At 38.5% G+C, this 22,572-nt stretch overlaps 1 protein-coding gene, 1 long non-coding RNA gene and 1 pseudogene across 7 annotated transcripts; 1 reads left to right on the forward strand and 2 right to left on the reverse strand.

Moving 5' to 3' along the window:
* Positions 1 to 999: 999 nt before the first annotated feature.
* Positions 1,000 to 3,040, reverse strand: LOC148297717 (uncharacterized). The gene is made up of 2 exons (XR_015836496.1): positions 2,737 to 3,040; positions 1,000 to 1,645 (listed from the first exon to the last, which is right to left on the reverse strand). It is a non-coding gene; the product is annotated as an uncharacterized LOC148297717 (long non-coding RNA).
* Positions 3,041 to 4,439: 1,399 nt separating this feature from the next.
* LOC110764311 (secreted RxLR effector protein 161 pseudogene) lies at positions 4,440 to 5,510 on the forward strand (annotated as a pseudogene).
* A 5,233-nt stretch (positions 5,511 to 10,743) lies between these two features.
* On the reverse strand, positions 10,744 to 18,538 carry LOC110764312 (rab escort protein 1-like). Of its 6 annotated transcripts, none has more exons than XM_021967244.2 (11): positions 18,352 to 18,538; positions 17,952 to 18,017; positions 16,830 to 17,659; positions 16,607 to 16,720; positions 16,119 to 16,218; positions 13,443 to 13,481; positions 13,080 to 13,326; positions 12,912 to 12,993; positions 12,061 to 12,253; positions 11,500 to 11,580; positions 10,744 to 11,383 (listed from the first exon to the last, which is right to left on the reverse strand). In XM_021967244.2, the coding sequence occupies exons 3-11, from the start codon at positions 17,591 to 17,593 to the stop codon at positions 11,294 to 11,296; spliced, it is 1,710 nt and encodes a 569-aa protein (XP_021822936.2). In that variant the 5' UTR covers positions 17,594 to 17,659; positions 17,952 to 18,017; positions 18,352 to 18,538; the 3' UTR covers positions 10,744 to 11,293. The 6 variants fall into 6 exon arrangements, with proteins under 6 accessions (XP_021822936.2, XP_021822931.2, XP_021822933.2 ...); XM_021967239.2 differs by having other exon boundaries at positions 16,830 to 17,667; XM_021967241.2 differs by having other exon boundaries at positions 16,830 to 17,673.
* Between the last annotated feature and the right edge of the window lie 4,034 nt (positions 18,539 to 22,572).

Here is a 22,572-nt window from a genome sequence, read left to right on the forward strand (position 1 = left end):
CTTGTAGCAACATTGTTAGTTGTTAAGCCCCTTGCACTTAAGTTCAAATTCATCTCCCGATAGATTATATTAATTTAGTCTAATTTAGACTATCACTTGTATTTTTTTAAAATTATTTTAGGTAGTACGTGTAGTGGCAATTAGTAACAAGACATAACTAAGCCTGTTTGATTTTTATTATGGGTAAATTTCACTTTACTACCCGCAAGTTTTTTTCGTGTCAACTTTGTACTCAAAATTTGATTTTCTTCCCACTTTCATACATTCGTTAGTTAAACCGGCAAATCTTCAGTTAAATAATGACGTGGCAATTAATGGGTCCATGTGTACTCACCATATTGTGGAATATTGTGGCATATGAAAAATATATAAAAAAAATTAAATCATGAATATGTAATTAATTAATTAATTAATTAAAAGAATAAAAGTTTTCATCTCCTTCATCTTGTCACCACCGTCCTTCTCTCTCTTTCTTTCTCTTCTCCCATTTTCTACTGATTCATGCCATGCTCGTCACCCCTCGATGGATTCTTGAAAGAGGGTGTGGCAGCGAATGTGTTGTGGTATTTTCCTCCAATTCCAAGGTTTAAAAGGATGTTTCAATCACATGAGACTGACAGGACCCGCCCCGAATTCCTCGAAACTCGAGACGAATCCTGTGGAAATTCCGACGTCACACCGATGCCGGGCCCACAAATTAAAAATTTAGCCTCTTTTCCAAATTAAGGGAAAAGAGCACGAGACTTTCTACCGAAATTTCGACAGAGTCTCCCTTATAAATTGAACATTCCCCAAAGAATTCCAACCTGCATAAAACACATTTAACAATACCAATCGGCAGCATGCACAATAAAATCTCATGCAAATCACATAATAGGCCTCCGGCATTCAGATAGTTCGAAACAGAACCAATAATGTTCTCAAGTCAATTAATACATAAACCATACCATTTATGATCTCAAACAATCATACGATTACTCCCAAAATCATTAAACCGGATTCAAGTCCCACAATCACAATAAAATCCATTCATAAATTCAGAACCGTTCAAACCTTTTACACGCAATATAATTTGCGGCTGCACCTAGGTGAGACCCCAGGCTGCCTACGTACCCTTGGACAAGGGATCAAGCCACACGTAGTTCTCATCAATGGTCACAACTCCGATAATAGACAAATATTTACAACCGAACCAACTATACATTTCAGATCTATCACAATTCTAAATCCAATACAAACACATTGAAACATTAACACTTCCTTTCCAAGGCATCGTATTAAAATAAACATCTGAAAGGCTTGGACAAACTCCGACGGGCCTGGGCAAAATCAATCTCCGAAGGGCCTGGGCAAACTCCGACGGGCCTAGGCAAAATAAATCAATCTCCGAAGGGCCTGGACAAACTCCGACGGGCCTGGGCAAAATAAATCAATCTCCGAAGGGCCTGGGCAAACTTCGACGGGCCTGGGCAAAATAAATGTATCTCCGAAGGGCCTGGACAAACTTCGACGGGCCTGGGCAAAATAAATCAATCTCCGAAGGGCCTGGACAAACTCTGACGGGCCTGGGCAAAATAAATAAATCTCCGAAGGGCCTGGGCAAAATAATTGTATCTCCGAAGGGCCTGGACAAACTCCGACGGGCCTGGGCAAAATAAACTCTCAAACATAAAATCCATAACCGGGGAGGTACCTAAAGTAGTACTAATAACACACAAGTTAACATTCTAAGTACCCCACACAAAAGCAACAAACATAACACTTTCTCAATTATTATATATAAACTCAAGACACTCGAATATGTCAAACCCACATGTATCACAATTACTTTACAAAAATAAGGAATTCGACTATTAAATGTATAAAGCATTTAACTAAACCATTAAAATCACAAACATAAGATTTCCATCACAAAACCATACAAATAATCTCAGACCTACGTAATCAACATAAAGCAAATGACGGTCAAGCCTCGTCCAAAAAGGTCGTTCTAGTACTCTTCGAAGAGTGGGACTACCTCGGAAGACTCACGGTCAATCGAGGGTCAAACTACCCAAACTTGGTCAACCGGGCCCGCAAGGCCCACGACCTCCATTTCACAATCCGAAAGTTCCTGTGAGTTCCACAAGATATAGGAAACATATCCTACGAGTTTAGTTCAGATCAGACGGTCGGATCGCTCACGATCGCACGATCGGATGGTTATCGTAAAACACAAACTTTAAGTTATTAAATCGGAACATCCGGGGCTCCGATTCCCGATCTGCGAATTCCTACACGATCCTAGGAATACCTAAATCAACATATTTTAAATGGGAAGCGATCCAACGGTTCTAACATATCGAACCCGGAAATCACACAATATGTAAAATCCGTTCGGGGTTCAAACGTTATCCAAATTGAGATCCGCGAATTCCTACGCGCTCGTGACAACTAGGAGATCGCATTGGGACAAAATTCCCCTCTGATACAGTGCCCACGCGTGGGTGTCCAAAGCGATCACCACTCGCCGGAAAAACTCAAAATCAGGGGCCAAGACTCCTACCTTAGTTAATACACCTAATTTGGAGCCACTTTTGTTCTTGGACATACCCCAAAAAGTCGACGGAAGTGGCTGAAATCGGGGGCCGAAGCCGGCAGATTTTTCAATCGCTTAATTAACTACCATAACGCAGAAATTTCTCAATTCCTATCTAACCAGCAGCTAGATCATGAAAAGTAGTCGAAATTCCATACCTCATTCGTTCGATTTGGTGGAGAATTGAGGGAGAACGAGCGCTTGGAATTTCTGTCAAAACCGACGCCATTTTCTGCGTTTCCAACGAGATTCCGGCGGCTGAAGCGGCTGTTGTCGACGGGGAAGGACCGGGATGTGACGGCAGGGCTGAGCCGGTCCATTTGGGTCTGATCTCGAGGCCAGCCGTGGCCTGTAGCGACGGTGGTGGCTCCTTGGAGCCACCGGCTGTGTAGAAAAATATGAGAGGGGGAGGGCTGCTCGCAGGGGGAAGAGAGAGAGAGAGATTCTGGTTTTAAAACCAGTTTTGCAAAATTACAATTTTGTCCATACTTGAATTTTCCTCGTATCTCTCTCGTTATAACTTGGATTCGAGTCCGTTACGTGTCTACGGACTCGTTTCGACGTGCTCTACGCAACGGTATAACCGGAAGTCCCAAATTCCTTCCCGAACTTAAAATGACAATTTTGCCCCTTTTAAAAATTAAGTAAATATTTATTATTTTCCAAAACCCTTAATTAATTCAAATTATTTTATTTTTATTGTTTAATTCAATTTATTTTCTCATCCAAATTTATTTTCTCTTAATTTAATTATCTTAATTCTTTTTCGGACCGGGATGTTACAGAGACAGCTAAGAATTTGACTTGTCATGCTGCTAGAAAATCAATTGACGGTCAGATGTCTCATCCGGCGGATTCCCCGTCTTGGAAACTTGTTGATGATAAATGGCCCGAGTTTGGTAATGAGCCGAGAAAATTGAGATTGGCTCTTTCATCTGATGGATTCAATCCCCACAATTCTCTAAGTAGCAGATATAGTTGCTGGCCAGTTATCTTAGTTACATATAATCTCCCACCATGGCTGTGCATGAAACGAAAGTTCATGATGTTGACTTTATTGATTTCCGGTCCTAAACAACCCGGAAATGATATATACGTCTACTTGGAGCCTTTGATTGATGATTTAAAATCTTTATGGGATAGGATTAGAGGAGTGTATGATGCACACATAGGAGAAGATTTTACACTCAGAGCTGCATTACTGTGGACCATTAATGATTTTCCCACCTATGGAAACTTATCTGGTTGTGTTGTTAAAGGATATAAAGCTTGTCCAATATGCGGCGATGATACACCTAGTCACAGGTTGAAAAATGGCCACAAAATTTGTTACATTGGGCATAGAAAATGGTTACCAATTAATCATCCATATAGGAGGCAACGTGCAGCTTTTAATGGGAAACCTGAATATGGCACGCCTCTGGAGCCATTAAGGGGAGAAGAAGTGCTGCATATGGTTGAAGATATTAATTACATATGGGGATCGAAAAAAGGGGGAGGTGGAGGTGAAAATGATGGTGACAGAGTTTGTTGGAAGAAGAAGTCAAAATTCTTTAATCTTGAGTATTGGAAATACCTTCCAGTGAGGCATGTCCTCGATGTTATGCACATTGAGAAGAATGTTTGTGATAGTATCATTGGTACATTGCTGGAGATCCCTGGAAAAAATAAAGATGGGATTGCTGCTCGGTTAGATTTATTGAACACGGGGGTCAAAACTGAACAACGACGATTTTACTTCTTGATTCCTTTATCGCATCCATACGTGTACATATTTTTTTTGAAAATGCCGCACAAAAAGTGAAGAGAAGAACTTAATTTTCTCTGAATCTTCCCCTATTTTTGGGGTAAAATTGTACAAATGCGTCGACCTGATTTTTCTGCAAGTATGGCATTGGCATGAAATCGTGAGAATGATGGGGATGTGCATATGTGTGCGTTTTTTTTTTTTTTTTTTTTCTGTCCCCTTGTTTTTGATATAGTGAGAATCTGGGTCTTCAGGCTATTCGTGAAGGTGCTGGAACTTACGCACTTTTCCCTTTTTTTTTTTTGTTTTTTTTTTTTTTTTTTTTTTGTTCTTGCAGATATCTGTGACTCAGTGACCTTTATCATGGCATCTACCGATCTTCCGCCAATCATGATGGACCACCTCTACTCCATGGATGACACTCTTAAAGAAGGGGGGCCCCTTTTGCCACTCGAAGGGGCCCGCCAATCATGTAAAGATGACGGTTTTCATAAAAAACCGTTATCTTAACCTACAATACACGACGGTTTTCATAAAAAACCATCATCTTAACCTACAATACACGACGGTTTTATTAAAAACCGCCGTCTTTCCTCCTATAATTAACGATCTTTACCTCTAAACAACGACGATTTTCTTTAAAAACCGTCGTCTTTATAGATAAACAACGACGGTGAAAAGCCGTCGTAGTTTGACACCCAAAAAGATGGCGGTCGATTTAACGACGGTTTTCAAAGCATTACAACGACGGTGGATCCCCGTCGTCTATTTTGTTTTTTGTAGTAGTGGTTAATCCAACTTTTTCAAGAGTTGGTTGGTAGCTTGCTTTATTTGACTGCTAGTAGGCTTGATATCACATTTGGTGTTAGGCTTATTAGTATGTTTATGGAAGCTCCAAGACAATCACACATGCAGGCAGTAAAAAGAATTTTGAGGTATGTCAAAGACACTCAAAGTGATGGTATTTTCTATTCTAGCAATTGTGGATTTGATCTTGTGGGTTATGCGGACAACGATTGGGCTAGAGATGTTGATGCAAAGAGCACCTCAGGTTATGCTTTTCACATTGGCTCTGGTGTTATCTCTTGGTCATCAAAGATGGAACAAGTTGTGGCTCTTTCTTCTACAGAAGCAGAGTACAATGTAACCACCTATTATGCTACTCATGCAGTGTGGATGAGATAATTGCTTGGTGTTCTGCAGCAAGAACATAAAATTCCAACAACTATATTTTGTGATAATAAGTCAGCTATAGCATTGTCAAAGAACCCAATCTCCTATGGAAGGACCAAGCATATTTGTGTGAAAATGCATTATATTCGTGATTTGGTGAAAGATAAGGAAGTTAAAGTTCAATACTATCCAACTGCATAACAAATTGCAGACATACTTACAAAGGGTCTCAAGACAAATATGTTTGTGAAGCTGAAGAAGATAATGGGAATGATGAATTATGATGAGCTTGGTTTAAGGGAGGCTGTTGGAAGTTAAACCAAGCGCACTTTAAGCCCAAGCCCACTTTAATATTTTTAATTATTGTTGTAAAACCTATAGGCCTAAGTAGCAACTTTTGGTTTCTCAAGAAGATAAGTTGCCACTTAGTATTCTGAAGCTTCAAGGCTTCTCTCTCGTTTTTGTTGCTCATCCCTTCTTTATTGGTGATGATGCTTCTTTATTTTGGCTGTGAACAATTATTGAAAGCCTTCACTTTCTTTTTTGCTCTAGTTCATTTCTCCCTTGTTAATTGTTGTGTGAGATTATTGTGTGTTGGCTTGATTCGTGAGTTAATCTGTTGTGGGTTATGTTTCAATTGCTATTTCTTACACTTTTCAACAACTAAATGGATTATAAACTTACAAAACAATACAACAAACTGTGGAAAGGGAAGACTTCAAGATATATTAAGCCCAGCTATTTAAAATTCAATTCCCGTAATCATATTGCAGCCCTCCAAAATGGCATGCAAACCAAGCCAGTTGGATCTTAAAAAGACCCAAAAGCTAATCACCTCATTCTTAACACATACCCAACCCAATTGAACCAAAACAAGAAAACCCAAAAGAATAAACATAAAAAAGAAACGAAAAACATCTTCAAATCATCCCCAATTTCCTAGATCTCCATAAACCAAGAAAGTCAAACATAGCAAAAATCATTTCTTTAACAAAAGTCAAACAAACCAACACCACTCAAATCAAAAGAAACAGAATTTAGAGCTCCATAAAGAGAGAGTAAAAAGCTTTTTCCTTTATTTACTTTATTTCTTTTATTTCTTGTAGAGAGAGAAAGAGAGATGCCAAAAAAAAGTACAGCACTAGCTTAGTTGGGCTATCAAAAATAGTTTGGTAGTAAGATGTACTCATTTACGTTTGATTAGGGTTGAATAACGTAAATACGCATCACTACATACTAAAACTCTGATGGCTGTAAAATCAGTCTGTTTCAACACCCAGGAAGAAAATTGCCAGAAGCTTCGTCATCCATTGATGAGAGCGATATTCGCGAAGCAGACAATCCAAGTGGCCTCTTGCAGAGCATACAGAAATGCTTTCTGTTTCAAGATTGGATCTTGGGAACTATCAAGAAATGCTTTCCTAACATCAATCTGTTTCAACTCCCAGGAAGCAAATTCCCAGAAGCTCTGCGAGCCATCCGCAATAATGATACTGAAACCGACAATCCAAGTGGCCTCTTGTAGAGCATGCCCAAACAGATTCAGTTTCAAGATTGCATCTTGCGTATCAAGAACTCTAAAGCCCCTAATGTCAATCTATTTTCAAAAGTATTGATTATCAGAATTCTGGCAGTTGGTTTTCTTTGTGGAGTAGCAACTGGGCTTGAACAGGAAGAACGTGGTCATGTTGGTCATCTAAACACAAAGCCGATTACGATGATGATTTTGGTAGTTATGGCCTTCCTGTTGTGGTTTTTCTACAATTGGTTCTTCGCGAATGGTAGACCAGAAGCAGAAGGTGCAGGGCAAAATCAGCAAATGACTCCTCCCACCATATTACGATGTTGCCTAAGTTTTGGGCTTGATCCGAAATCAATTGGTGTAAGAAATTGGACAATTCATGTTCGTACGAAGTTTGTGCCTTAAATGGAGTGGTTGGTGTATCGCATAGTTTTAGCGATTGAATTTCACTCAAAACTCACAACATGACTCCTCCTACCTTTTTATGATGTTGCCCAAGTTTTGGGCTCGATCCGAAATCAATAGGTGTAAGAAATTGGACAATTCAAGTTCGTACGAAGTTTGTGCCGTAAATGGAGTGGTGGGTGTATTGCATAGTTTTAACGATTGGATTTCCCTCAAAACTCACCAAATGACTCCTCCCACCATATTATGATGTTGCCCAAGTTTTGGGCTTGATCCGAAATCAATTGGTGTAAGAAATTGGACAATTCATGTTCGTACGAAGTTTGTGCCTTAAATGGAGTGGAGGGTGTATTGCATAGTTTTAGCAATTTGATTTCACTCAAAACTCACCAAATGACTCCTCCCACCATATTATAATGTTGCCCAAGTTTCGAGCTCCATCCGAAATCAATAGGTGTAAGAAATTGGACAACTCAAGTTTGTCCAACGTTTGTGGCTTAAATGGAGTAGTTGGTGTATTGCATAATTTTAGAGATAGGATTTCACCCAAAACTCACCAAAAGACTCCTCCCACCAGATTATGATGTTGCCCAAGTTTTGGGATCGATCTGAAATCAATTGGTGTAAGAAATTGGACAATTCATGTTCGTACGACACATATACAAATATACCAAAATTTTAGGTCATTTTAAGATCTTTAGATGTGTCATTTGTTAATCCGCACACATGGTACATAATCTGTCGGGAAAATTCCTCTGCAACTGTTTCAACTTTATAAAACCACCAAAAATTCAATTCTTAATATATTTTCATGAAAGCAATGCCGAAAGAAACCTTAAAAAGTCTTACATAGTTTTATCATGAACTAATTCGACGTGAGCAAGATCCAAACATACATAATAGAATGAGAGTTCACAATTGAAAACTTAACAAATATAAAATTTCTGAAAAATAACAAGTACCTTAAGCGATTTTGATATTGTGTCCAAATTGTACGCACTATATGTTTGTACAAATTATCTTTGGGGAGAATATTCGTGAAAGATCCTCTTCCTCACTCGATCGTCTTCTTCCTTGATTCTTGCAAAATGGATGCGGTCAATGGAGCCCACCCGAGAGGTGTTGGCCAAAGGCCTTCCGATGCCTAAATCAGTTAAATGGTCTTAATAACATACAACTTTAACTAGAAAGATGGAGCTTTCTCTTCGACAAGAGAGAGAAAGAGAGAGAGAGGGGCGGTGGCCATGAGAGAGAGAGAGAGTTTTCTCTAGGGTTTTTGGAATTATCTCATGTGTGATGAGATGTCATCTTTATATAGTCTCCTCCTTGGTTAGGGTTTGTAAAGAATAAGGGTTTACTAGTGAAATACCCCCTGAACTTGTACCTTGCTTTCAATTAGCCCCCTATCCTTTTTTTTAGAAAATTAAGGATATGAACTTTTTTTTTGTTGCTAATTTCCCCCTTACCGTCTAAATCATCAACATTTCATCCAATTTTAGGGTTATTTTAACGTACAAAATTACTATTTTACCCTCATAAACGGCAAATTGGATGAAATGTTGCGGATTTAGACGGCAGGGGGGAAATTGGCGGAAAAAAAAAGTTCATATCCTTAATGTTCTAAAAAAAGAGGATAGAGGTTAATTGAAAATATGGTACAAGTTCAGGGGGCAAATCACTAGTATACCCTAGAGAATAATTCCCATAAGTGATAGATTAATTAGTTTGTAGAGCTAGGTCTTGGGGAAGAAGGGATAAATTATCCGATTGCTGGAACGAAGTTGAGATCCTCAAGACCTTCTAGAAGTATACTCTGTTTGGGTGGGAGATACCAGTAAAGTGGCATGGTGATAGAGCCAAGCCAAATAACAGCACCAGAATGTGGGGTTAGCTGTAAACCCCGAGATGCTAAGAGCTAAATTGCTGTTGGAGAATGTGAGTTTTGTAACAAAATCATATGTTCCTTCAGATAGGCCTTAAAAATTGCAAATGGAGGAAAACAAAATTTATGGAAGAAACCAATGCAGTTCCATCATAGCTCTTAGTACGTAGCAATTGTTTCAAGAATTGAAAAGAAAAAAAAAACAAGCAAGAAACAACTCATCATCATAACAATTCTGAGGACGTATAATGGAAGCCAAAAACAAAATCAAATTGGCGTTGTAGTAGGCCATCTCTTGATAGTACATCGACCAAAGAGGGAGCGAGTCTAGACACCCAAACATGGTGGCACACCCTCGTAATGGCCAAAGCTACAGCATAATCAAATTCATTGATAAAGTCTTGGGTAAATTTGCAAGACTTTTGGTGTTAAGAATTAGGCGTAAAAGTATTGAGAAGTCATTCATTTAAAAAAAAAATTCAAAAGTCATTAATTTTTTAGATATCACAAAACTTTTAAAGACTTTTAAAATCACAATTGAATACCACTAAATTTTTAAAGACTATTTAAAAGTCATAGTTCAATACCTCCAGACTTTTAAACTCATAGAATTGAATACACCCCCCTAAGTTAGTAGATGGTCTCAAGGTGTTGGTTGTTCAAATCTTACGACATGGCGTTTAAGGCCGAGAGGATATGCTCCAGTACAGGTTGTCCTACTTTGTGTTGTATGGGGTATGCTTGGGCGTGCCAACACAGATTACCATGGGGTTGATGATGATGCAGATAGATCAATTGGATGTGTAGATTGCGCCTGTTTGATGACTTCGCTCAAAGCTATTGTAGCCGAGAGAGGATCAATTCTCGGCCGTCAAGTTCACGACCTAAGCTACAAGGCCGTTGATAGTGGTGTTGGAAACGACGATCAGTAGATTTGGATGATGCTCCAACCCCTTACTAGATGATAGATGACCACCGTACCTCTTAGTCTTCCACCTTTTTAGTAATGTGTAACATGTGTACTAAATATATATACAGGATTTTTGTAGAACTGTCACCTGAACTTATAAGGTGTAACCTGCACAATATATTGTAAATTTAGTATTTAATGCTTGTAACCTATATATGTTGTAAATTTTGTATTTACTTTAGCCTATAAATTGATGGCTCCACATCATAGTTGAATAAAAGAAATGGATAGGTTTTTGTTACAAGACAAAAAAATCTAATCTTTTGTGGGCCCTTGTGGCTAAATGTTTGAACAACCCAAAATTGTCTTTCCTTGGTCAGCCTACTTGCGGAACATTTTTCTTTTTCTCAGCCATTTGTGGTTTTTGTCTTCGTAGCTAGCAAGGCTACTGACAAAGACCAGGGGACCAACTCTGAAAGAAATACATGCATCAATTGCCATTTTCTTTAATAACTTGAACCATGCATTTGCAAAGGAACGAACACAGATCTCCTCTTACTTTTTTCTTCTTTTTTTTCAGAACAAGCAGAAATTCATTACAACAGGGCAAGTACAAAAGATTAACAGTAAGAACACACCCCAAGTGGAGGTTCTTGCATACAAATAATCTAGAAAATTAAATCCAGCAAGACAGTGAGAAAAACAAAGTACAAAATCAAGCCCAGCTCACTCAAGAGTTGAAAGTAAGAGGATCTAGTCTGTAAAACTACGAGCACAAATGTCTGGCTTCTGCTCCTATTCCTGATTTGTGCATAGCAATAAAGTATAGTAGCTAACCAGAGAGTTAAGGTTTTCTCATCATTACTCATGATAAAGACTTTAGTTTGGAAACTTGTTTTGAAGAAATTTAGTACCAGCCTCATCCTCTATCACAATAAGTGGTGAACAATGGAACAAATACAAGCATCACTTGTGCCTATCCTCTTCAGCAATGACCAAGGCCGCATGTGTCAATAATTTCAGTAACATGTTGGGATGCACAGTACACACACCGACTTGAGTCCAGCAAACCACTATTAATCCTCTAGATTAATCAGAATGTCATCCTCCAAATTCTCAGGTGTCTCGGGAAAGAATTCTTCATTTGGATACAACTTCTGGAAAAGCTGTCAAGTGCAAACGTTGACACCAATTTCATAAGGGTGTTAATCAAGGGATATATAATAATAAAAAGTTAAGCTTAATGAAACAACACAAGATGTCGATAAAGAGATAATAATACCAGCACAGTTGCATCTAACAGATCATTGTAGCACAGATTTCCATCTGGCATGGGAGTTGAAATAAGATATTCGTGTTGATCCTGAAATTAATGTAAATCAGAAAAGATATCACAGCTCATACCTACCTCACAATCCATGCCCCATATACAAAAAACCACAACATGGTTTCACGAAGAAAATAGGATTTTTCAGTAACTCGAAGTTCTGATGGTTTTAATGTCAATCACGAAAAGGTAACAAAATATTTACTCACATTTTCATTTTGACCCTCACTCATTGTTTGTATGTGTACCATTTGGTGGGGAGAGAGGAGAGAGGAGAGAGAGAGAGAGAGAGAGAGAGAGAGAGAGAGAGAGAGAGAGAGAGAGAGAGATGAGAACAAGTCATCACCTTAGCATCTCCTAACCTAAAACATCTACGACAACAAATCAACATTATCATCATCATGATTTGACATCAAAAGAAAAAGAATAAGGCTGCATAATCAATGTGAGTAACATGTAGAACAAGTGAGAAACAAATTTAGTGCAAACAAACAAAAGTCAAGATGAGAGGTGTACCATAGTCAGCTCCTGAATATACAACGTGCTCCAAATTAAGGTGGGTTTTACTTCTGCTTTTTCACCTTGAACTGTGGAAGCTCTTTCAGGATTTCCAGACATAGGAAGTGTGAGAAGAGCATTCTTGACTGCTTGTAGCAACCTTTTTCCTTGCTCAGCATCTTCACATAGAGCTGAAAAGTACAGCAGAAACCTAGAGACAAGAAGGTAATGTAAAGAAGTGTGGGCAGCTTAAAATTTTGTTATAAGTGTATCTAATATATATATGAAAGTATCAAAATAGACAACGGTCATGATCTGGTGTATAGAAGTCAAAGTCTGTTTATGTAAACAATCCTGAAAGATTGTATCAGTAATAACTGAGTATATAAGGGTCCAAAACCATCAATAAATAGTTTCTGCCTAAGTTCACTTATTTCTAGGAATAAAGACCATGTACTTAGCTGTTCCATCTCATGACCAAAGGCTTTGCACATTCATTCATTTTCAACCAACTTGAGCTATAAAAACTTGACACCTACACAAAGATACCGTTCTTTTCAGCTATAATGAAACCTAATCCAAAGATGGAGGTGGCAAGTGGTAATTCTTTTTCCTCTCTACCTGTTCACAAAGATATCACCACTATAGCATTGGAGGATCCCTATATCTAAGCATAATTCTTGATTTTGCACATGTGATGCATGATTTCCAAAAGATTCAGTGACAACATATAAACAAATGTAAACTCAATATGAAAATAAATAATAATTGTTTGTATATCTCTCTGTATGTGTGTTTGTGTCACAGAGAGAGAGAGAGAGAGAGAGAGAGAGAGAGAGAGAGCTTGTTTTCAAATAGCATAAACATACATGCCCTTTGGACAAACACCCGTTTCCAAACTGCCACATATCTGGATAATCCAGATTGAGGTATCCTGTTCGGGGCACAAAGCTGGGAGGGAAAAAGGAAAGAAAATGATTATTATTATCTTTTCACATTTACAGCAAAGCACAATAAAAACCTAAATGAATTCTTACATCTGGGAGGACATACAAGCACACAATTTGATACATCTGGCTTCAAGGAACTGGCTGTAATACATATTCCCCTAGCCACCTTTCCTTTATCATCTTTCAGACTTAAAACTTGAAGACCTTCTCTTAGAAGGTTTGGTGGAGATGAAGTTGGTGCCAATGTAACGGTGAAGGTTGGATCCAAAACAAGGTGATGGCTAAACAAATCTTGACCTGATGCTAATCTAACACCCTTATATTGTCCACTATCCTGCGATATTCTCAAGCCATTGCAAATATGAATTTGCATGTAATTCAGGTACCAAGTTAGTGTATTAATATAAGTATCTTATATTAAAAACAATAGAATTATACTCACTCCCATACCTTATCCATAAGCACAGCACTAACTGGCGTATGCAAAGCCTGCATGACAGTTTTTTCAGACATGTATTACAAGTTGTAATTTACAACATAATATATACATACATACATATATATATATACACACACACACAGAGGACACCCTTGTAAGGCCCACAACGCATTGTATTCCACTAATCCAAACAATCTCACTTGAATCCGATATCATTTGACAACTTAATTAAATTATTGAAATTCAAGTACTTTCTTGAAGCACCGTGTTCTTTGATTTTGTTGGTCTCAATTGGATGCCTTAATGATTTTCAATTTGCATGAATTTTTTCAAGGATTATCTCTGGACGAAGATGAGAAAAATAGATGGTTTGGATCGTTGAAAAAAAAATTGTAGGGGACCCTAAAGGGTGTCCCTTAATAGAAGGGGACTGCATGTATATATATATATATTATATTCAGGCTAAATCAGGAGAGGGATTCCCTTTTTTTTTTTTTTTTTTGCAAGAAATGCGAATTATTAGCAGGGACTTAAAAATTAGGTAGTTCAAATTATTGAACCACAATGCGAAATGGGTGCCACAAGCAATCCCCATTCCTTGACAACAAATGAGGATCCCTATCTTGAAGGACCTTTGTATATGTAAACATATGTTATTCTTTAAAAAAAAAAACAATATTCTTTCATTACTTTTCTCGAAAAACTAATAAAGCAAATAATTGTTTTCAACTCTCTCTTCTTTAATTACTTCACAAAGATATTTTCCTTTTTACATTTTATTTTCCTATATGTGCATCTCCCTCTCTTCCCCGCCATAACTATTTGGAAAACTAGGGAGGTCATGACAAGGTGCGGCATTTAATGCACCACTGCAGCATCTTTGTTTTTCCTTATTTTCCTCGTAGTTTGTGTTTTTTAAGTTTGATTTCTGGTTTGCTGGTGTTTTTCCTGAGTAGTTTTGGAGTGTCCTTCTCTAGTTTCTTCCTTCTGGTTATCAATTTTAATTTGCGGTTTTTCACTTGGTTTTGATGGAATTCAGACTTTAGAATGAAATTAATTGATTAACTTGTGGACATGAATTGAGTTGTCTTGATCAGGACATCTTTGTCAAACCCATTAGGGTTTATAGAAGAAAGATATGGAAGATGAAATTATTAGTTTCCTAATTTATTTATTAGTTTTCTAGGTTCTCTATGTTTTCCAGATTTCATAGAATTTCTATTTTTTCCAGTTTTCCAAGTTTCCTATTTTATTTGGATTAGGATTTCCATCTTAGAATAAGTTTGATTTGCCTTTTCACTGTAGGGTTAGATTATTATAAATACCCTTTCTATGTAATTCGTTGTGGAATCGAGTTGTTGAGATATTAATAAAAGTTTATTTTCCAAAGATTGGAGACTTCTTTGGTGTGAAGCCAAACTCCTGGAGTGATTCCAGACCTATCCTTGTTCATTCTATTTTCTATTTAGCATTGCTTTCGCTTTCGCTAAACTACCTAAATCTACAATTCACCCGTATCCTACATCATGTCTGAGTTCAGAAAATGAAATTAACTTGTGGACATTAATGGAGTTCTCGTTCTTTAAACTGAGATTATTTCTTACCTTCATTTTGTTTGGGTATTTTCTTAGAAAATACAAACAAAAGGATTTAAACAAACTTAAAAATGGAAAGAATTCTTTCTTCTCATAGAAATAATTTGGCATCCAAGGTCTTTAGGGGTTTGATCAGAAGAACTGATGTTTCATTTGTTGTTGCGTTAATGGTATGATGGAGAAAGCCAACAACACTCTTGAGTTTTGAGTTGAGGGGTGCAAAACTTCCTGTGGACAAGCTTGTGTGATATACTCATAGCAATTTTCATATTCATTGTAATCCAAGCTGAAGTTTGGACTTTATGACAAATACTCATAGCCATGGCCACCCAGACTTGATCATCTGAATTGAGTTTCCGATTCGCTACTAATTTTCAGACTTTGACTCTTTTAAAGGTGGAAAAGAAAAGTGGGAACTACAAGCTGGGCAAAAAATTTCAGAGTTTTTGAAACTATAATTTTCAAAAAGTTTGGAGAGGAAATGAAATTTAAAAAGTTTTTTCGCTTTGGAAAGAGAGGAGACAAATCGGAAATTAAAATATAATGATCTTTTTTTTTTTTTTGAAAAGAGACGAAGAAATTAAAATATAATGATTGCAATAAAGTATGAATGTTTTCAATGTGAATTTAATTAATACTTAATATATGATGCAATCTCAACCATTTAAACTGTTTTAATCTAATGGTTTACAAAGTGTGTCAGTGTGTGTCAAAACTGTGTGCCCCCCATCCTGACCCTATATATATATATATATATCAATTAGTGAAAATGAACATAACTCCAACTCCTGTTAATTGTCTATCCAAAAAAAATCCCATTAGTTAAAGTAAATATGTTGATGTATAAAATTAAGGAAACCCCACCATTTTCATTATATAACATGATTCACCAATTTGGGGAATGCACAGAGACAACTAACAAATTTAAACAAGACATACCATATTGGCCCAAAAATTAGTAAATGAAAAAGGGCACATGCATATGAAAAAGTATATGCAAGGCAAAAGTGGTGTGGGATACTTTTCCTTTATATTTTTATTTTTATTTTTATTTCTATAAAAAGGGTAACATATACTTCCACTTTAACTTACAGTAATGCAACCTTTAACAGCGGCTCGGCGGGCAAAGGCAGCTGATAAATCCCCATGGCCATATTCAGGATAAGTCCAAGCTCCATGGGCATTTGTCGACCTAATAACAAGAACAAAGAATTTATATGTGGGATACTGATATAACTAGATTCTTCTATATACAGATGAACCATAAGTATCGAGATAAGGTGCACATTGAAGTCATTGGATCAAATACTAAGAAACATGATTCATTAAAAAGTTAAATTCCGTAATCCTAAATCATGGCCATCAAACATTGTACAGTTTCTTCCATTGTAATTTAATTATTCACAAGCATATCTCTTCAATATCTTCAAATTGACCATGCATAATAATAAAATAGTACACATTTTATAGGATGAACACATAGGTACCAGGTTCAGCATCACTAGAATAATACTATACAGAATCTAAAAATATAGGATAAATGTTATTAACAAAACTTAATCCCAAAAAAATCCACTAACCTTGAACTGTGGTAGAGGGCTAAACGCTCTAACCCATCTCTTGTCTTAAGTTTACTTTTACAAACTTCCAAGTCGTCTTGACCACAATCTACCATGGCAATGCAGTGAATAATCCTAGAGGTGAAAATGACACAAAATGTAAGCACAGTCAAAATCAATTAAGAAAAAAAGAAAGAAAGAAGCATAATTCCAGATAAAGAAAGGCAAAGTTATTGATGTGTACAATTTTATTTTGGGTGGCAACTGCATTCTATTTATGAAGTCAATAAAGGGACTCTCCAAGTCCTCCTCTGAAATCTTGGAACTTTCACTATTGTGGCTCCCTTCTTGGTCACCGCCAATACCATGAGAGGCTTCCAAGTACTGCTCAAGAAACTTGAAGAACCTTGCTAACATACTTTTCTCTTTAAGGCTTAGGCTCCTGTCTTTAAACATTTCTATTCGCGAGTGTGGAATATTCCTTAATTGCCCACTCTCATCACAAACGAAAATTTCACCGATGTTCTTGAATTCCAAGAATCCACATTCAACATACAATTTCAGTCCGGATTTCATCAAAAGGTCAGTGGCTTTGTCAGCAGGGAATAGCAACCTAGGACCTCCAAGGTCGATGGTGAATTCTCTCGGGCAATGTTTTGCAAGGATTTCAGGGGCATAGGTGGCAGTCTCAATATTAGAGTATAACAACTGGGGTTTCAAGTCTATGGCAATGTAATCATGGTCGAGACTAGGATCAATAGAGGTGGTGTTAATGGTGGCAGTGGTGATGTGATCTGTAGAATGGGAATTGAGGAAGGAGGTGAGGTCATTTGGGGGGAGAGAGGCGAAGTGGCTGCCATAAAATGGGTTGGGGTCAAGGTGGAGGACAGTTTTTCCAACAGCAGAAGCTGCGGCGGCAATTACTGATCCAGGGATGCCTGTTCCAATGACAATAAGATCGAAAGTTGTGGGTTTGATTGGACCCCCAGGACAGAAGAATCCACTCATGGCAGTCGGTGAGGGCAGTATTATGCTTGCAAGAGTCAAGTTAAAAACCCTTATTTGCACACGAACCTGTTACACTACCACTTACAAGAAAAACTAAATCAAATAAAAAGAAACTGAGTGGTAATTATATTATATTTTATTTAGGGACAAGAACCAGAGAGTTTTAAAAACTAGTTGTCTGGTATTGATTATCATTTCAAGCAATTAAATATAGCAGGAAACCAACAGAAAAAATAGAAAATTCAGCAAATTACTATCAGAAAGAAATCCATTGCAAATCATCACTAATTTAAAGATTATTACTCAGTCACATGAAAAGAGAGCCCTAAAAACTGAAGAAAACGAAGAGACAGCTCACCGGAGAACAAGTTCAGATGAAAAACTGAAGATTCATGCGTCTGCTAGTCTTCCGAATCTTCCCCCTCTACCAAACCACCCAACTCAACTTCATCAATATAAATATATATTTAGTAGACCCACAAGGAAATATATATTTAGCAAAATTAAGATGCAAACAACTCAGAACTGTGAAATGCAACAAAATAGAACGATTCCTATAAAGAAAGCATGTTTAAACAACAATAATGAGAAAATTAAAGGCATAGAAATCCATTTCTTAGAAATCCCGAATCAAATGAGGGGCATAGAAATCCATTTCTCAGAAACCCTAGACCACAATCCTAAGTTAAAACAACCTTTTAGATTTGAATAATCCAATTATAGTTAGAAAGAGAGAGGAAGAGAAGGAGATTTGTTACCTTGCACAGGTAGCGATTACAAGGGGGGCTGGGAGTACCAGGGCCACCGCCAAGGGCGTGATGAACGGAAATGCGACGAGGAGTGATAGATTCTCCCCCGGAGATTAGGGTTTCAGAGAGAAGAGAGAAGATGGAGAGGTGCTTTGATAGGGAGGGAGATGAAAATTACAAAATGGCCGGGCCGGGTTTTAGGAAATTCATCAATTCTGGCCCGAGCTTAGACTGGATCACTAAACAAGTTAATATGGGCCCACGTCAAATTGAGTTATGTATTGCATTTTTTTAAATTTTATTTAAATTTTTTTTACTATTATATATATACTAATAAAATTTATTATTTGTTAAAAAAAAAATAGGAGGTCAATATCTTTACTAAAAGTACATTTAATAGAAAATAACTAGACTATTGTTTTGATTTTAAAAATTAAAATTTGAAACAAAAAAATATTATTTTATATATAAAAAAATATTAAATTTTAAAAAAGCGCAGCCTCTACTTGAAAAGAATAATTAAAAAATTATGATCCTACTGTTTGGGCCCAAATTTAGCACGCCAAAAACAAAAGCCCACACCATCTCCTAGGCCGCTTGTATCAGACGACCTCAAGCCCATCAGCACGACCCAGCCTATTAAATGAGTGGACAGGCCAAAATCACGGCCCAAAACATTAAAGGGCTTGTGAATGATAGGAAAAACTTGGGCCTCGAAGAAATCCAAAGTTAGGCTCAAAAGCAAATTAGACTCAAGCTGGCCTTCAAAACAGAACAGTCCCACGTGATCCCTGACTTGGAGGAGTCAATAATTTCGGCTGAAAACTGGAAATAGAACAGGAGCAGGTATAAAAGAAGAAAAAATCTAAAGTAGCTTGCTACCAGAAGATTAGAACCCGCTTAGTTTATCTAAAAGATATTCTGATATTTTGGAGGAATACCATTTTCGAGGATAAGCAGACTCTGTTTTTATAAAAAGAGAGATAAGCGGGAAACATGAAACTGTCCAAAAGCTGAGAGCCAGCCATCTCCAAGACTCCAGACCTTTTGCAGAAGCAGGTGGAATGGAAGAACAGGCAGGGCACTCCATAAAAAATACAGAAGTAGTCACCTCAGGAACTAATCGTTGAGTGCTTACTCGCCAGAAAATGGATAGAACCCCTGTTTATTTCATTTTAAAATTAAAAAGATCTTTTGATTACTTGCCGCCCATTCTCGGAGGAACACTTCCTATATATATAGGAGAGGGTGAACAGAGCAAAAGACATCAATCAACCAACCAACCAAAACTCAGTCAAAAGACAAACACTCAAATGATCACTTGATCACAAAAATCCCAAATAAGTCCCAACAGACTTCGAGCCTGAAATATTCAAAAGCTTGCCAACAAGCTTGCAGAATCATCTTGTCTTCTCCCAGCAAAGACAAGTCTAAATCGCTACCTCTGGTTTGAATCCCAGTTCACTAATCAACAATAACGAGATTTCTCTCGTTACAAATTTGGTTCAGTAAAAGCCAAGCTAAGCAGAGTTTCGAGTTTTCTCAAAAATGAAAAACTCAACAAATTTGTGAAGAGCCCTGACTAAGCAGCACAGGTATTACAGCTCATTTCCAGCTCGAGTCCAGCCACTTCTACCCCTTTCAGACTGGAGAAGTCCCAGTTCTGCCCATCCAAAAAACCTTCCAGGGTTCGAAACAGATTAAAGCTCTGCCAAACTCAAGCTTTGGTATCGATTTGCAGCTGAAGCCTAGCATTTGAAGTTGTTAAAAGTCCAGTCCAGCACAGGCGTACCCAGTCCAGCCCATAACAGAGCCAACTATCCAGACAGAAATGGAAGCGCAGCCCTCTTCTTGTCCTTGTATAGTCAGTTTTTTTCCCATTTTGAGTCTTGTAAAAGGGAGTTCTGCCTGAAATCGGTTCAATCTGTCATCTTTCATTCTGGCCAGAACTACCGGTTTTCGCACTGAGATAAATTGTAAAAGTCCTTACCAGTCTAAGGCATAGAAACGAACTTACTTGGGAGATATTCCTCACCTAAATTCACAATCGTTTGGTCAAAGTTAGTAGCTTGGGGCGCAAGTTATTTTTACCATAAGTCTGTTAGGGTTGAAAAATTGCTAACAGTGGCACGCTCAACACATAAAGAAAGTTAATTCGCTGACCAAAACATGGTCTTTGAATTAATGGGGAACTTTGCCCTATCATCTCAGGAAGTAAATCAGAACGGGTGAACAATTTGGCACGCCCAGTGGGACTTCTCAGTATATACACCCTGCAGTATTTTGAAAGTATATGTATATTGGAAGTTCTAGCCAGAACCCATATCACACGATGGAACGAGACCAAGCAGCTTTCCAAGAAGGACCAGACTCGGAAGAAAGCGACGCTAGACAATCAGCCCATGGAAGTACAGGAAGCAGACGTTCCAGAACTGGTTCCAGGAGGCTGAACCAAATACAGGAAGCCGTGTTCCGACAAGAGGCCACAACACAAAGGAGTCAGGAGTCTTTGAACAACATAACAGCCATGATGCAGTGGCAAGTTAACAGGCAGTTCAGGAAAGACCGCGAGGCCGCTATGGCCAGGATTCCAAATCCTGACCCCGTAGTGCAACAGTTGGACCTTCCCTACGGTCCTCCACCAGGACTGGCATGGCCATATCAAGAGAATCCTCTTATTGCACAGATAGCTGGAGTACCGGGACCCGAAGAAATCCAAGCTGGACAGAGGGGCGGAGCCCTTCTAGCCCAAGAACACCAGGCCCCAGCCAGGCCAGAAGGTCTTGCACCAGTACAGGTTCCCCAGAATCGGCCAGAACCGCCTGCACCACAACCTGTGGCCCCACGAGATCAACCATTGCCACTCCTGCCTGAGGCGCCAGCCGTGCCACCCTACAGACCAAGAAGAATGGACCCCAATCCATTCCCTCCACTAGCAAGGGGCAGGAGAGGCAGAGGGGGAATTAACCCTTTTGCCAACAATGACAGGAACAGACCAGGGGCAAATTGGAGAAACCATCTGGAGATTGAAGAAGAGGAAGAACACAGGGAGGAAGCTCCGCCCCGACCATACAGAATAGAGCATAGGTTTGATAATGATCAGCCAGAACAGGGACGAAATCCACGTCCTGTCAATGCTTTGAATGACATGGGGGCACTACAGAGAATGATCAGAGAAATGATGGAGCCAGAGGCCAGGAGAGGAGAAAGGCCCATCTACAGAAAGCCGTACCCGGCTTACATAGATCAGATCCCTTTACCTGCAGGTTTCAAAGTACCAAACTTCACCTTATTTAACGGAGAAGATCCTCATGCTTCGTCCGTTGAACACATAGGCAGGTTTTCTGTCCAGTGTATAGCCATAGAGAATAATCCTCTGTTAAAGCTAAGGCTTTTTGGGAATTCTCTCTCCGGACAGGCTTTCACCTGGTATACTAGTTTGCCAGCCAATTCTGTTCAGACCTGGGAGCAAATGGAAAACATTTTTCATGACTATTATTTCAGGATCCAGCCAGAAGTCACCATCAGTGATCTTGCCGCTCTTAAGCAAAGCGAAGACGAACTTGCCCAGGATTTCATAACCAGATTCAGGAAGCTCAAGATGAAGTGCCGAATTCCCATGGAAGAAAGACATTTCATTCAGATGGCTCAGACCTCCCTCAAAATTTCATTAAGAAAAAGATTTGACGGGGTGCTGTTCGGAGATCTGGCAGAACTGGCAGACAAAGCATCCAAATATGAGGAACTGCTGGGGGAGGAACAGCAGAAGAGGAACTCTTCCAAAGGCACATATTACAAGTCCCTTTCTTCTTCAATTCATTTGATTGAAGTAAAATCAGAAGAAGACACAGATGGCTCGGAGGAAAGAGAGGTTGCAGTGGCAGAAATGGTAAAGTTAAAGCATCCTATCAGCTGCAAAGCCCTTACAAAGCCACCAAAGGACCAGAAGCCGCCACCATTTACAGGAGGATTTGTTCCAAACAAACCAACACAGAACAAGGTCTACTCTTTCGATCTAACTAAGGTCGATGCTCTGTTCGATGAAATGTTGGCGCAAAAGGCAATAGAGACGCCTCACAAGCTGCCCAAACCAGAGGAGCTTAAGGGCAGGCAGTATTGCAGATGGCACAACTCTTGGAATCACTCTACTAACAGTTGTGTCGTGTTCAGAGATGTCATACAGGAAGGAATAACTGCAGGAAGATTGAAACTAGCAGAAAAACCACCTTC

This window comes from Prunus avium, chromosome 1, assembly GCF_965620075.1.
Source record: "Prunus avium chromosome 1, drPruAviu1.hap1.1, whole genome shotgun sequence".
Taxonomy (NCBI): domain Eukaryota; kingdom Viridiplantae; phylum Streptophyta; class Magnoliopsida; order Rosales; family Rosaceae; genus Prunus; species Prunus avium.

Bases quoted from the DNA above. Each gene is read 5' to 3' on its own strand.
- LOC110764312 (XM_021967244.2), bottom strand. From the start codon at position 17,593: ATGAGTGGATTCTTCTGTCCTGGGGGTCCAATCAAACCCACAACTTTC. The intron at 13,482-16,118 runs GTAAGTTAAAGT...ACTGTCATGCAG, and splicing joins CTGTTAAAGGTTGCATTACT to GCTTTGCATACGCCAGTTAG. The intron at 12,254-12,911 runs GTATGTTTATGC...TCTTGTCTCTAG, and splicing joins GGTGTTTGTCCAAAGGGCAT to GTTTCTGCTGTACTTTTCAG.